The 15625-nt window shown below is 39.0% G+C and overlaps 4 protein-coding genes across 4 annotated transcripts; 1 reads left to right on the top strand and 3 right to left on the bottom strand.

Annotated features, from left to right (window-relative positions):
- Nucleotides 2571-4943, bottom strand: LOC105157248 (putative pentatricopeptide repeat-containing protein At1g64310). Its single transcript, XM_011073610.2, has one exon. It carries the CDS (start codon nucleotides 4719-4721, stop codon nucleotides 3063-3065), a length of 1659 nt encoding a protein of 552 aa, XP_011071912.1. The 5' UTR covers nucleotides 4722-4943; the 3' UTR covers nucleotides 2571-3062.
- LOC105157249 lies at nucleotides 6881-8150 on the bottom strand. Its single transcript, XM_011073611.2, has one exon. It carries the CDS (start codon nucleotides 8083-8085, stop codon nucleotides 7054-7056), a length of 1032 nt encoding a protein of 343 aa, XP_011071913.1. The 5' UTR covers nucleotides 8086-8150; the 3' UTR covers nucleotides 6881-7053.
- Nucleotides 8502-9895, top strand: LOC105157453 (60S ribosomal protein L23-like). The gene is made up of 3 exons (XM_020692472.1): nucleotides 8502-8679; nucleotides 8730-8961; nucleotides 9862-9895. Exons 1-3 carry the CDS (start codon nucleotides 8502-8504, stop codon nucleotides 9893-9895), a joined length of 444 nt encoding a protein of 147 aa, XP_020548131.1.
- Nucleotides 9074-12565, bottom strand: LOC105157250 (histone deacetylase 6). Its single transcript, XM_020692471.1, is given in 5 exon segments — nucleotides 9074-9979; nucleotides 10463-10703; nucleotides 10705-10889; nucleotides 11890-11995; nucleotides 12438-12565. Coding segments are annotated over 5 exon segments (708 nt in total). The 3' UTR covers nucleotides 9074-9931.

Raw genomic sequence — 15625 nt, 5'->3', positions numbered from 1 at the left:
CCTCAAAAAATAGTGCAGATTTCCCTTTTTGGTTCCCGCACATGGGACTGGTGCATATAAACCCTCAATTAGGGGACAAACGTTGGTGCCTGGAGGATAAACCACCTGCATCCAGAGAATGAGGGACGGAGGAGGAGTGGGCGGTGTGGTCGTGGATCGAGTAACACTTGTGGAGGAAGAGGGTTAGCTGGAAAAATTTCCCTTAGCCCTCTTAGAGGGGCCCTTGGGGGGTGGAGACTGGGGCTTCCCCCAAGAATCACTGGACTCTAGCATTCTCCCAAGAGCCTATAACGAGGGAATCGCCGTATGTCGTCCTCCAGGATATCTTGATGGCTCTTCGCAGTAACTTGTTGAACATGATTCACTCAACAAATAAGTAAAACACGCAGATTAATTAATAAGCCAAAAAGAAAAGCGTGAAAGGAGTAAAACCAAAATGGTAGTACGCAATGGCTCCTACAAGGGGACCTCTTTAGGACTCAGGCTAAGTGAAATAGGAGTCTCTCATCCACCAACCCCCAACAATCGTAGGGGCTGGAGGTTAAGTCCTCAAGGAGGGTAGAAGGCCCTACACTCCTCACTCTTATAGAGAAAGAAGTGATGGGGGAGATCATAAATCCACATGTGGGGAAACGCCTAACGGGTGGGAAGAAGAACATAGAAGAAATTGCCCTTCCAATTCTTTGGAGCGTTAGGGACAGGAAGAAAGGGAATTCCTCGACAAGGGAAAAAGTGGTTGATATCGGGCTCAAATTCTTTTAGCTGGAAGCATGCGAAGAAACTTCTTCCAGAACACTATTAAAATGATAACTCATAGCGAATTCGGCTAAAAGACGAAAAGAGTTAGGCACTAATAGTTTAGGGGAACCTGAAAACCTCCTCATAAAATTGAGGAATGGGATAACGAAAGCCTGCCTTAAATGAAAAAGCATAAGCAGATTGAAGGTGGAGCATCAGGCTGACTCTCAAGGGAAGGAAGGAAGATGGCGTAACTCTCAAGAATAACAAATTCCTCGTCATGCAGCGAGCGTCGGCATCCCTGAATGTGGAGGGTGCACTATCCAATAAGATGGGATTGGTCACCCTGTCTCCCTCTCCACTGACAGCCAAGAGCTACTCTCCCTCTTCTTCCCCCAAAGAAAAACCCTCTTCCTCATTTTTACCAATAGCCTCCCATTCCGTGTCAGAAGGCTCATCAACCAGGCAACGTTGAGCTGTCTCCGCGTTTGAGGGGGCATATTTGTTGATCACCAACCCGAGTCTTAAAGTGGCACGTTTCTCATCCGATTGGGAATTAAGGCTATAAAAGCAAACCTTCTCCCTTCCGTTAAAAGTAATGCTTTTTTGCATGAAGATACATACAAGTTCACTATTCAAACATTTTTATCAACAATATTATTCTCTCATCTCTTAAGCACTCATTGCTACCATATTTTTTCTTACTTTTATCTTTCTACAATTATTTACTGAATTGATCGTGGGAGTGTCAACGTTCTTTACAGGTTCCCTTCTCGGGCTTGCAAAGAATTCTGCCCAAGAACTTTGAGTCCAAAGACTTCATTAACAAACGATTTTTGTTCGCATCAATCATCATTAAAATTAAATCATCATGGTGAATATTAATCAACTATGACTACACAATCGTTATCAACCGTTGTTTTTGCAAGCAAGGTCAAACATTAGTTAGCTTCAGCTAAAAATTATAGAAAATATTTTAATTATAAATAATACAATGACGAACGTTGATTAATTATAGTCAAAACTTAAGTTTTTATGTTAATTTTATATAAACATAGTAAATAGTATTAATCGGTTCATGATTTTTATGTCCTAGTGATTTATATTGTAGGTTAATCCATTTTTTATTTTAGCCTTCATATTTAGTATATGTATACTATTCTATATTTTGTTCCGCATGATTGTATTTGTGCCTTGTAATTAATTAGCCATCAACACAGACTTACGTAATCTTCCTATAATTGTTGAACTGCCATCTACGGCTGTCAATTGAGTAAAATTAAGAAACCTACAAAAAACAAATCATTAATTTTAAACAAATCAGTAATTAAAAATAAATATTTAGCTCAACTCGCTTACATCATTCTATTAATTGGAGTGTAAAATCTGACCCAATATTACATCCAAATTCAATCATTGCAGTTCCAACTTTACAATGCTTTATAAGTGTTGTAATATAAATGGTTTATGAGTGATTGGTTAATAAGCAGCACGTCATCTCATTGTAGAAACAATTCAGATCTTTTATTATAAATTAGTGTTGTATTTTCTATTTCATTTTGTATATGCACGTTGAGTAATATATTTTACAGGTCATATGTATAAAATGAAATATGAGATATAACGCTAATTTGCAAGGGGAAAAACCTAAATTATTACAGCAAATGATAACAGGAAGATGAAGAAAAAATACTCCACTAGAAAAGCAAGGAGCATGAAAAGATAGGTAAAATAATGACAGTGCCTAGGTTTAAAGTTCTAAGCTGCAAAAGTTTAAAAGCTATACCACATGTTGTAGCTCTAAAACAAGACTTGTCTGAGAAACCAACAAGGGATTCCAAATGTTTCCAAATTACCAACCTAGATAAATAGCTTTTCCTCAATTCAAAGTGACACAAAGTGCAATAAGCATTTTTTTTTTCTTTTTACGCACTCACACACCCAACATAGGCACACATCTACAATTGGAACATTGGACTTCTCATAAGAAAGTTTTGTGCCCGAATCACTAGGCTCTCCCCTCCCCTGGGGATGAAAGTGCAATAAGCATACTAACTTAGCATTTACCTATGGATTCTAAAACATAAGTTCCAGTCAGGATCCAAGCCAGAAATAGCATATTCTTTGCAGATCCTTTACAGGTCAGCAGTGTAAGTTTCTCTGGAAAGCAAATAAAATCAAATGGAAAAGTTGAAGAACTGTCATTGAATTCAGTTGCAACTCAAGATGCATAGACCTTAAGCCATAAGAATGAGAGCAAGAAACCAGTACTGAGCATGAAAGTGGTAACTATGTATAAGCATTTCTACACTTCTATTCACATCTCAATGATTTATATCATTGATCCAGCTTATTCCAGGCGTTTTACCTTTCACCCTTCCACTGTCAACTCTCAGCCGCTTCACCTCATCCCACCTCCCATCACCAGCAAATAAATTAGAAAGCAACACACTATAACCGAAATCTTTTGGCTTAGTTTCGGACAAATGCTTGGCTATGACCACAAGCAAGTCATAATTTTTATGAGAATCACAGCACGACAAAAGTGCACCCCAAATGCTGGAATTCACTGGTTCTGGAAGGGATTTGATGAGATCAAAAGCCTCTTCCACCTTTCCATTCATCCCAAGAAGCTTCACCATGTGAACATGGTGCTCAGTTTTAGCTTGAATCCCGAATTCATTCATCAATCTGAAATATTTCCAGCCTTCATTAACAAGACCAGAATGACAACATGCACAAAGGAGGCCAATAAAAGTAGTTCCATCTGGCTTTAATCCTTCTCCAAGGACCTCCTCAAACATTTGGAAGGCTTCACGAGCACATCCGTACAGACCAAGACTTGAAATCACAGTATTGTATGAGATGATATTTCTTTTAGGCATGTTTTTGAAAACTTTAATGCCCATTTCCAAGAACCCACATTTGGCATACATGTCAATGAGAGCAGAGGAGACAGCAACCTCCATGCTACAGTCATGCCTTATAGCATAACCATGAATCTCACAGCCTGGTCCTACAATCGCCAATTGAGCAGAAGCTGCCAGCACGCTAGCAAGCAGCACAGGGTCCGCTTTCCCACCATCCATGAGCAATTCCCTAAAGAACTCCAAGGCCCTTACATGATCTCCAGACAGAGAAAAACCAGCAATTAGCGCAGACCATGAAACTAAATCAGGCTGAACTAGACTATCAAATACTTTACAAGCCAATTCCATGCTTTTACACCTTGAATACATACTGACAAGCGCACTGCACGCATGATCATTCAAAATCAAACCACATTTAACACAAAACCCATGAACTGTTTTCCCTACTCTTAGCACACTATGATCAGATAGTCCCATAATCAAACCAACCATTGTATACCCATCCGGACGGATTCCCATATTTTGCATGGCATTAAATAACTCTACCCCCTTAGCCGAATCTCCAAAAGTCCCATAACCTGAAATCATTGCATTCCATAGCACCAAATCTGGCTCTTCAATCCCACAAAACACACAGCTGGCCACATCAACTAGGCCTAACTTTGAGTAACAACTTATAAGAGCACTATTACATATAAAATCCAATCCAAAACCAAAAGCAACCACTTGCCCATGCACAACTTTCAACGCCTCTACATCAGACCTCTCTGCACACGCCCGCGCAACACAAGCAAAAGTATAGTTATCTGGCTGTGTTCCAGAGGTGAGCAGGCCTTTAAACAGCAGAAATGCGTCGCAAAATTTGTGGACCTGCGCATACGCTCGAATAATGGAGTTCCAGAGGAAAATGCTCCTCTGGGGAGTTGTGTCGAACACTATGTGTGCAGAAATAAGGTCATTGTTTATGGCGTAGAATCTGACGATTTTAGTGGCGTAAAAGGGGTCAGAAGAGAGGCGTTGCTTGATGAGCAAGGCGTGGAGAATTCGGGTGGCTGAGAGCGTGTGATTGGGTTTTGTGAGTTGTGAAAGAAGTGATTTGAAATGGATGTGCATTTGCAAGAAGATTTGCCATCTACAGCTGGGAGTAAGACAAAATCAGACTAGTATAGAAAGGACAACTGAATCTTTGCGCCTTGCAACAAGGAAGATGCTGATTTGCAGCAATTAACGAACGGAGATGCTTTGAGTTTGGGTTTGGGTTTGGAGTTTCTGATGTGATTCTTGGCAAGTCTGTTCATTATTGTCGGAAAATCAAGGAAATATTGTTATGTATATTTTTATACTTGTAAAGGAATAAAATTGTAATATATATAAATAGAGTAAGATTAATATTACTATATTTTATTCTTTATAAATACAAAATTATTACATAAGAATGTTAAATAAAGGATAAAATTAAAATTTTATATAATTTTTGTACTAACGTCAGCATTTTGACGTCCAAACTATAATGAATTTAGGAGTAAATGATGAATTTGCAAAAAGAGTGTAAGTATAGTTTTAATTTTTTTTTAAAAAAAATATAATTTTATATTTTTAAATAAAATTTAAGTGCAATTAACTCTAAATAGAACTATGGCTCTGAAATTTGGTAGAGGATAGTTAAGAGGCACAGCCAAGCCATCATTCTCTCTTTTTGTGACACTAGTAACCATACACAAAAAGGCCTCATTTCAAGATGCACATTGGCTCAATAAAGAAACCAACTAGTCTAATTGAGGACCAGTGATCCTTGACCGATTCCTAGTATTAATACTTAGGACCAACTCAGTTCAATAGCCCAGAACCGTCCGATGATTGATCTAGTTGGGCCATTTTCTAATAATACATAATATGTCATTTTTGTGTTAATTTTTTAAATTGAATATACTAGTAGATTCTTAAAATGTTTGAAACTCTAAAATTTTATTTTTGTTGTTATACTCTGAAATGTTTGAAACTCTAAAATCGAATTAGTAGGAATATTATAATTAAGTAATGATAATGATGAGGCTGCTGAAGTTGGGCCTTGAACAGAGGTTGTAATATCTGTGGGAGGTCCTCCAGCGTGAGGGGAACCATCCTTCTGGGGGAGTCATGAGGTGTGGACTCCTTCATTGTTTTCACGTCTTTAACTCTGTGTTCCCACAGACAGCGCCACTTGATGCGTGCAAAAAACGCACATGTCCAATAGGTATGAATTCAAAGCGTATGCAAATCCTAAAAGAAAGACTTGCAAAAAATGGCTTTAACACTTTTACGCCCAAACTAGTGTTGGATTCGAAATGTAATATAACAAAAATGTAAGTGAGTATAATTAAGAATCGAGATATAGTGAATAAAATTGATAAAAAGAGCAAGAACACTTGATAATGGGCTTATAGATTGCTTAGAGAGTGAGAGAAGTGTGAGGGAGGTGTTCAGAGAGTGAGAAGGGCGTACCTCCATTTGGAGGACTAAACATATATTTATAGAGGGAGTGCCTTGGTATGCTGGGGGAATATCTCAATCTCGAAAATTTTGCAGAAATTGGTAGGGATGGTTAAGATGAAAGATAAATCATCCTTATTCGTAGCTAGGAGTGCTTTAGTAGAAGGCCTCTTCGTCATCGAAGATCCCTTGCCTGTAAGGAGTCCCAACCGTCAGGGAGGTCCTCCTTGCTAAGGCTAATTGGGTCCCAAGTGTCAACAGCCATCTAGGTTGATGAAGTGCCACGTTGGAGAGTGGGCTACTACGCGTGTGGGCTTTTTGAATTGAATGTTTTGTCGGGTTTTAACCATGGTGTGAGTCGATAATGTCCTAGGCCTCATCCCTTCTTTTTGGGTTGCTTGGGCCTTTTTAGGCTAACTTATATTTATGCACATCGAATGTATTTTCAATGTATTAATAAAAAAAAATCAAAATATATTTAAGTAATATTTTTAAATTTAAACCCTTCACTATAGTATAAAAAATATTAAAAAATTAATTCTAATACTCTATGGTTTTGAGAAATAGAAGATCAATCGTTATGAAATCAATAAGGTTATTGAAGAAAATTTCAAATCTTCAATAACAATTTTTTTAATCTGTTTAAATAATTCTAAATTTCAAATTCTTTTATTTTAATTTTATATTATGTTTTGATGAATATCAATGAATTTCAAAATTATAATTATATTTTGATGAATATGAATAAATTTCAAATTGTTTTCAGATTAGGTTGTTTCAAATCATTGTCTAAATTTTGCTATCAAATCCAAATCCACAGTATTATTTCTGAAGAGTGCTTTAATTTATGTTTATCATGCCAAACGAAGAAAATGATAAGCTGTCTGTTTATGAAGCATATCATCGAACACTTTACATGCGCGCAACAGCAAGAATTTCACAAAGCGAAGTTGATGAATAATCAACGCAATTTGAATCATTTATACGGCTCCCACATATCGACATAGAACTTCAAAGGCCTTTTCAGCGCCTTCTTCCACTCATTAGCTTCCGGCAATTCACCCGTCAGAGCAACAGAGCTGTCGTCCTTCCTATTCTCAAGGCTCAACACAAACACCTCCCCCGGAAAAACCTTGTGCATTGCCTTCAAAGTCTCCTCCATGATCACACTTCCATCTTTTCTTATATCCTCAGGCTCCACACAGCTCCCGCCCACATTCACCATCATTCTCCCGCCGTCCCTCAAACTCTTCTTCAATTTCTCCCATGTTGCTGCGTCCTGGAGCTCCGGGATCACGCACCCTTTACTGAACAGATCAATCAGAATGCCGGCGAACCCATCTTTTACGCTCGAATTTAACGCGTTGCCCGTGTGGATGAAGAGCCTATCTGGGTATTTTTTCTCAAGCTTCTCGAGCCCGAAATACTCTCTCGCGACTGAAATAACAGAAGGGTCGAGCTCCCACCCGTGGATCACAGTCTGCGGATACAGTTCGAGGATGATTCTGGCGGACGACCCGGCTCCGAACCCGAGTACACCTAGGGGCCCGGGGGGGAGAATAGGAGGCAAGGTAGCGAAAACGTCGAAGTAGGCGTTGGTGAGAGATTTGAAGAGGTAGGAAATGCTGTGGATGTTGCCGGGGGCGTCGAGCAAGAGGAGTCTGGAGCCCGCTAGAGGGTGGTCTGCTGCTCTGGAAACTTGGAGGACCCTGATGTAGTTGTGACGGGACTTGAATTTCACAAGAGTTTTCACGTGTTCGATCGGGATTCCGTCGTCGTCTTCGTATTGGGTGGATGCGGAATTGGTGGTGGTTTGGGGGCTGCGTGTGTGGGAGCGGTGGGATTTGAGCAGCGGCAATGAGCGGTGGAGTTTAAGGGGAACTGTGCGGTGGCGGAAGGCGGTGGGGAGTGAATTGGGAGGGGGAAAGCTTGGGTAGTAGGGGTGCGGGAATGGAGATGGAGAGTGTGTTTGGGTTTGGGGGAAGCTTTGTGCTACTGCTAACTCCATGGTCCGGTAATCCAACAACGGGTCGCAGCAAAGGAACCCTTTATTATTAACATATCTCAAAATTTGTGACCATTCCGCCGAAAACTCATATTTAAATTACGTTCCATTAAATCAAATCAATTGTAAAAATATACTTATTATATAATTAATTTAAATTTGATTAAATTAAATTTGAATTAGAATTTCTTAAATAGAAGGTGATGGATTTTGAATAATCCTAATTTAGGTATGAAATGAAATGAAATCTTGAATTGTGACTCCGACTAAAGCAAACTATTCATGAAAAATTGGAATCACATATGCTAATAAATTCATTTAAAATTACAACATGCTTCTGTAAAGTTTAACATAATTTCGAATACTCCTCATTATTTGAAAAATTATATATATTCCTTTAGAAGTGAGGACGCGGTGGAATGGCGAGGAACAAGTTTAGGATGTCGTTGGGTCTGCCTGTTGTGGCAATCGTGAATTGCGCCGACAGCATGGGCACGAAGAACCTCTACATCATATCGGTGAAGGGGATCAAGGACCGATTTAACGGGCTTCCCTCCTCTTGTGTCGGTGGCATGGTCGTGGCCACCGTCAAGAAGGGTAAGCCTGATCTGTGTAAGAAGGTCATGCTTGACGTTATCATCCGCCAGCACCCGATCTGCCTAAGAAGGTCATGCCTGCCATTATTGTCTGCCAGCGCAAGCCGTGGCACAGGACGGGCGGAGTCTTCATGTACTTCGAAGATAAAGCTGGGGTCAATGTGAATCCAAAGGGTGAAATGGAAGGATCTGATATCACTGGCCCAACTGGAAAGGAGTGTGCTGACTTATGGCCCAGGATTGCCAGTGCTGCCAATGCCATCGTCCAGACGTTAGGAGTTTGGTTCTATATTTTTGTGCTTGCTTCTTCAATCCGATCCTTTAAACTGTTCTTTTTCAGTAAGATGAACGCTGTCATTTTCCATGGTATTTTTGTAAGAGCTAAGAATTTTTCAGAGGTGGATTCATTCAAGTATTGCATATTTAGGATGGTAAAAAAAAAAGTCTCGTTTTACTGGACGCCAACTTTACACTTGAACAACATTGGCAACACAGAAAGGAGATAATACAAAACTTGACGAGCTATCCGCAAAATTTAGCACGCAGTGAAGCTTTTTCTCTGTATAACTTGTACTTGGTTGAAACTCTATCAGAAAGCATAATGTTCGAGGATCCCTATAAAAATGAATGCATAGGAGAGACATCTACTAAGGAAGGTTGGAGAGTACCCGGAGAACCTGTCTTGGACACACCACTGATTAGCAGTCTAACAAAAAGCAGCAAAATCTCAGTTGACATCCCACAAATTTATCAGACCTTAAATGATTCATTGAAACACCAACAAAAGCCATACACAAAGAATTGCATGTACTACAAATAAATAGATAGCCAGCTCATGAATAAACCCACACACACAGAGGAGAGAAAGGATAGAGAGGGACCTCATAACACCAGCAACGGGCGAAATTCCTCATTGTATATCCTCCCCCACCCTAAACCATAAGAGGAACATCGGACGACCTTAAGAAACAAAGGCAATCTGCGTGGCCCTTCACAGATAAATTAAAGCACCCAACCGATCACCAGCCAATGAATCTGCCCCACATTGAAGAACAACAGCGTCCGGCTGGTGGACCTCCATTACTTTCTGGATGATGGGACGGAATAAACAGTCCATCATTCAGTGGGACACTAAGAGCATAACACTTCCCTGCACCTACCCCAATGTCTTTAATGTGCCCAGGTCCAGTAAAAGAATCGCCAAACTTAAGGAGTGAGACCGTCTCACCCGGTCTGTTACATAAAAGGCCTCCTCAACACCATCCCCATTTTGAATATCCATGACTATGTAAAGTACACAGCTGCCAGTAAGTGCAAGAATCGGAATGTAAATGCCACAGAAAAAGGGTACATGAATGTCAAGGTGATCTTTTGAACATAAGAATAACTACCTAGTCCCAAACTTTCAACAAATATGTTATTTATAATTTCCAAGCGGTAGCAATGACCACCTTCCAGCAGAATTCTTCTGAGAATTTACACAACTAAACACAGAAGAAAGCACATTTCTTGCTTACTGACAAAGTCACATGTTCCAGAAACTTGCATATATGCATATATATAGCTCTTTTTGCAGATATGACATTAATATCAATTTCAAGTGGATGGAGATATTAGCTCTGTCATCTTGAAACCAATGACCTAAACCTGGACTCAAGTCATATAAGTTTAAAAAATCAACAAAATACTAAGTAAACAAACAAGATGGCGTTAGAATGCCATATTCAAGCACATCAATGTAAAAATAGTTGAAAAGGAAGAAGGGCCCATTATCCATTCATTACCCTATGGACTTTAAGGAGCTCAGGAATCCCCAATACAATATCATTAACATAACAAAACCCCGAAGCCTCGCTCTTCTTCGCATGATGCAACCCGCCTGCCCAATTAATCGCAATGTCGGAATCCTGCCTGTTAAGCTTAACGGCAGCACCAATGGAGCAGCCGGCGGAGGCCTGGCAGAAACCGAATTGCCCATAAAAAACAAGGCAATCTTCGCCAACGTTGACGCGCGTGAGTATGGCCGTGGAGCGTGTCCGGGGTGACGGAGGAGAGGAACTCGACGTACTCCAGCGAATGAAAGCGGCCTATGTCCCCGGGCCCGGCGGGGAACGGGCGGTTGATCTCCATCCGCCGGTGGAGGGAGCAGTCCACGTTGAGATTGTGAGCCATGCGGATGCGGTGTGGCTTCATTGGGTGGCCTTGGCCGTACTAGTCACCCATTGTTGGCTAGTAGAAGTAAGACACTCGGCGCTTTCGCACGCCGGGGCAGGAAGAGGGCAGTGACGCGCCGCCGCGGAGTCCATCCTCTCGCTGTATTTTTCGCCTGAGTACCAGAGGGGGCAAAAAAAATAAGAAATCAGAAAATTGGGGGAGTCAATAGCAATAATATGAACATGTGGGGTCTATATACAGTGATTTAAAAAGGGTTTAAATAAAAATTAGGTCTCATTTGGTTTTATTGTTGTTTTTCTATTTTCATATAAATATTTAAGTATATCTATATATATAGCAAAACGATGATAGATCAAAATTAAGTTAATTTTGACCAAATATTAATTTTTTTAATAATTTTAAATTTTTTAATTATGAAGAAAAAAATTTATTAATTAAAAACGTCATTTGATAAAATATATTAAATATTTTCTTTGTATTTATCCAAAACGTCATTTAATAAAATATATTTTCTTTGTATTTATCATAAATTTTATTTCAAGGTTATAATTAAAATTTTTAATTATTAAGAAAAAATTTTATTGGTTAGAAACATCATCTAGTTTAAGTATCTTAAATATTTATCTTGGATTTTTCAAAAAAATTATCTCCAATATTATAATTGAATTTTTTAATTATCAAGAAATTATTGATTAAAAACACCACCTATTTTAAATATGTTAGATATTTATTTTGTATTTATCTGAAGTTTTATCTCCAAAATTATTGTTAAATTTTTTAACTAATAAAAGAATTTATTTGTTAGAAGCATCATCTATTTTAAATATATAGTTTATATTTATCCTCAATTTTATCTTCAAAATTAAGTTTTATTTATTAACATTAAAAATATTCAAACCAAATGAAAATTTGAAAAATATAAATTATATGTGTACATCCAGACCAAATCTTTCGATTATCTAATGATCGTGGTCTTCGTCATATTTGTATTTAAGAAAAGACGACAAAGATACTGATGAGTTCCCAGAGGCTTGACCCACTGGCTTAACCTAAAATGGCTGAAAAGCTTTTCCTCAATCATGCTCTTACAATCATAAGGCATTTCATTCAGTTTTTCCAGAAGAAGGGAGAGATCAGAAGATCTATCAGACAAGGAGAATGGCACAACAAGTGGAGATTCATAAATCCAATGATGAGGCACAGTCCAGGGTCTAGGAGGCAAAACAAAGAAAAAACTCCCTTTCCAATGCTTAGGAGGACTAGGGGCTAGAAGGAAGGCCACCCTCGCCTAGGGGAGAAATGGAAGACCCAAGTTCAAACCGTTTCAATTGAAAACATTGAGAAAAGACCCTAGTCGTAGGGATGATACCATTAAATTAAAAAATCAAGGAGAAAGCAGCCAAGATGCGGAAAGAATTGGGTACTAGCTGATTCAAAGGGACTTAGAAAAGGCGCGACACTTCACAGAGAAAAGAAGGAATGGGGAACGTAAATCGGCTCTAAGTTGCGAGGAGAAGAAACTCATGCTATTGGGGGGCCAGGGGGTTTGGGCGACAATCAGGGGCAGGGAAATAAATAGTGAACCTTGGAGGAATTGCAAACTCCTCCAGCAAATGTTGGACTTCGGTCGAACGAAGGCATGAAGGGGCCCAGTCCATCCCTGATTGGTTGGCCCCCTTCGCTCCGTCTGACGCCCCATCCACCTCATCCATGCCCCTTCACCAAGAGATAATCCCTTATCCTCCTCCTCATCCTCTCCCTCTTCTTTTGAGGGCTCATCTAAAAGACGACGAGCAACCACGTGGCCAGCACAAGTTCCACTTCCGAACGTTGTGTAAGAGGACGGGTTAGGACCCGAACTCTTAGACGTGCCTCAAATGGATCATCGCTGGAGCCTCCCCCATGAACCTCACTGACTCGTCGATAGAAGACATAATAGTAACAAAAGGATAACAAGGAAAAAATCGCAAAGAAGAAGAAGGTACTAAGAGAATCTCTCCACAAATGGAAGGGATTCTCATCTCTTCAAAAGCTCGAATGAAATGTGGATAGGTAGGATGGCTAGAATAAAGAAAAAGGTGGGAGGTTGCACACACCCCTCAGCCTTGGTAACCGCATCAGACAGTTACCAAAGACGTGGGCATGTAGGAAGGTGAGAAGTTATCTACAGGCCCTAGAGATGACAACCCTAACCTGTCAATTCAAAATCAAATCCGAGGCAGAATGCAAGTAATCTAAAAACTTAAATGGGAAGGGAAGGCTCACACCAAGGAGTTCCTTAGTGATTTAAGATGAAGGAGATCCCAAGGATGATTGAAGTACCCACTTACTCTAAGCAAAAGATTGTAGGACTATCTTTTCTTAGAGTGGGGAGGGGGGGGGGCTATGTGATGTATATGTGAAGGAGGGCCCAAGTCATGGATCAGCCCAATAAGCTCCGTCAACCCAAGAGGAGAATGATGGATTAGGTCCACTAGAATTTAACTAGAATTGGAGAAAGGCTTGACAAATTGAATCAGCCCTTAATAGCGCAGTCTAGTTGAGGAGTCAAAGGAGAAGACCCGGCCCAACCAAGGCCTACTAAGCCTAGCCCAAATATCGTGTTTAGTCGAGCCTAGAAGATGACCCCCATCCCATGTGGCGTCTAGTCAGTATCTACATATCCGAATAACTTGGATTGCTAAAAAACAAGGAGTCCCTAGCAATGTAAGAGTTCTAGGTCAACAGAGTCTTCTGTTGACCTAAGACTCTTACCCTAACCAACTTCCATAGAATACCAGAACCAAGGACGTCCCCTTCCTGCCAAGGACTCTCTCCTATAAAGATAGGTTTTTATCCCTGGGCAAAGCGACGACTCTTTCCTCTATCTAATTCTTCAAAAACATCTTTACAATTATCATATCTCTAGCAATTAAAATCATTATTTGTTATTAATACATTCTTATCTTCTTTTTTCCTCTCGAATTACTCACTAACTTGGACGTTGGAGTGCTAATAATTCTTTTTTTGCAGGTCCCCTCTTCAAGATTTCAATTTTTTTTAATCAAGAAATTATACTCCGACCTAGAATAATTAGACCAGTACGTTCCTCGCAGGCAGCACTGTGCATTGCTGATAAACTTAAAATTAAACTAAAAAATATTTTAAAACTCAAATCAAATTCCACTCATATATATATATATATATATATATAAATATTGTTTGATCAACAATAATGCTTCTTTTTCAAGTGATGATGATGGGATAATGATAGTGTAGGGAGTAAATTCTTGGGACAACTTTTTCTTCCCCCTTTGATTTCATCCTTCAATCAAATAATTTGTTTCTTAATTTCATATAGCCCCACAAATAATAGAATACTATGTGTGTGCTGTGAAATTTTAATCCATATAAGGTTTTATTAATCTTTTATCAATCATATAATAAATAGAATTATTTATTATAAAATTAATATAAAGTATAAAGAGTAACTAATTACATAATAATTGTCGGTATGTATCTTAGCCTTTGAAACCATCAAGTACAAAGTGCGTCTATGCTCGCAGTCCAACTAACTTAATGGCACCCTAAGAGAATTATAATTATTTTTAATTATGATTAATTGTTATAGTTAAAAGTAAAAAATTATGGTGGATAGAACCAAAATATTTACTACAGCTAAAAGTTGTGGCAGATACTTTAGCCAAAGTTAAAATCATAACAGATGTTGATTAACCATGGTCTAATCTTAAATTTTCGCATTGAATTTGTTTGATTATGGTAGATAGTATTGTTTTGCTAGGCTTTTAAGCCGTAGTGATTAATAGTGTGGAAAATTAAGAAACAGAAGTAATAGAAATTGCCAGTGTGCCAATGAATGTGGTTGAGTGTAAAATAATGTGTCAATTCGTATTTTGGTGCTTGAATTTCACTTGAAGAAAATATAACATTTAATGATAGATAATTGTCATGATTAGAAATAAATAACCATAGTAAATAACCATCGATCATGGCCGTGCACCGTTGTTAGCTATGGTTTTTGCAGTTGTTGACTATGATTAATAAATAATTGTTTACCACGACTTGTAGTCCATATCCATTAAATGGTAAGTAAGAGTAATTTTTTTTCTAGTGTTTATAAGTTGAGGCAAGTCCGAGGTAAAATCCACTGCAAGTGGGGTACGCGCTTCTCAGGCAGGTGATTGCGATAGTGGGATATGGATGAGCTTCGAGTTCCCCCCTCCTACTACCACGTGTTCCAAACTTTGATAGCTAAAATTTATTCTCCTCGTTAGCTTTCAAGTGAAGTGGTAAAATCCCAAAGGGATTCCTTAGCGAGTAGGACTCCGCCCTCTTTGGCTGGACAGTTACACTACATTTGAGGATGGATTTTACCTTCTTGCCCTATTGCCGCGTGTCCAAGCTGGTGGGGGTTGAAGCTTATTCGTGCCCTTAGCTCCTCGGATGATCCGGCAAGAATGGTTAGTCTAACGGACTGCCACGACATCAACAAGGGTTGCCTTCTACTTGGGTCTTTGCCTGGGTTGGGCTGTTTTTCTTATGGGTCACTTGAGAGTTTAAGTCAATCCCTTTCGAGGGACATCAATAATAGTATAAGATAATGAGTTCAAGCCGTATCAAATATATAAATATTAATTTATCTCAATTTATTTATTTATTATTCATAACTTATTATTATTTTTGTTACCTTTATAATTATTAGTGATGATGATATTATTCTTGCACCCACCTGAGAATCTCATGAAGCTTCTTTCTTTTCAAGTTGGTTAGTT

This window comes from Sesamum indicum, linkage group LG3, assembly GCF_000512975.1.
Source record: "Sesamum indicum cultivar Zhongzhi No. 13 linkage group LG3, S_indicum_v1.0, whole genome shotgun sequence".
Classification (NCBI taxonomy): domain Eukaryota; kingdom Viridiplantae; phylum Streptophyta; class Magnoliopsida; order Lamiales; family Pedaliaceae; genus Sesamum; species Sesamum indicum.
The sequence above is the reverse complement of the archived record's forward strand: the minus strand, read 5'-3'. Positions and strand labels throughout refer to the sequence as shown.

Coding starts and splice junctions, on each gene's coding strand:
- LOC105157248 (XM_011073610.2), bottom strand. CDS start 4,721: ATGCACATCCATTTCAAATCACTTCTTTCACAACTCACAAAACCCAAT.
- LOC105157453 (XM_020692472.1), top strand. CDS start 8,502: ATGGCGAGGAACAAGTTTAGGATGTCGTTGGGTCTGCCTGTTGTGGCA. Junction 8,680..8,729: donor CGTGGCCACCGTCAAGAAGG/GTAAGCCTGATC, acceptor ATCATCCGCCAG/CACCCGATCTGCCTAAGAAG. Junction 8,962..9,861: donor GTCCAGACGTTAGGAGTTTG/GTTCTATATTTT, acceptor TAATGTGCCCAG/GTCCAGTAAAAGAATCGCCA.
- LOC105157249 (XM_011073611.2), bottom strand. CDS start 8,085: ATGGAGTTAGCAGTAGCACAAAGCTTCCCCCAAACCCAAACACACTCT.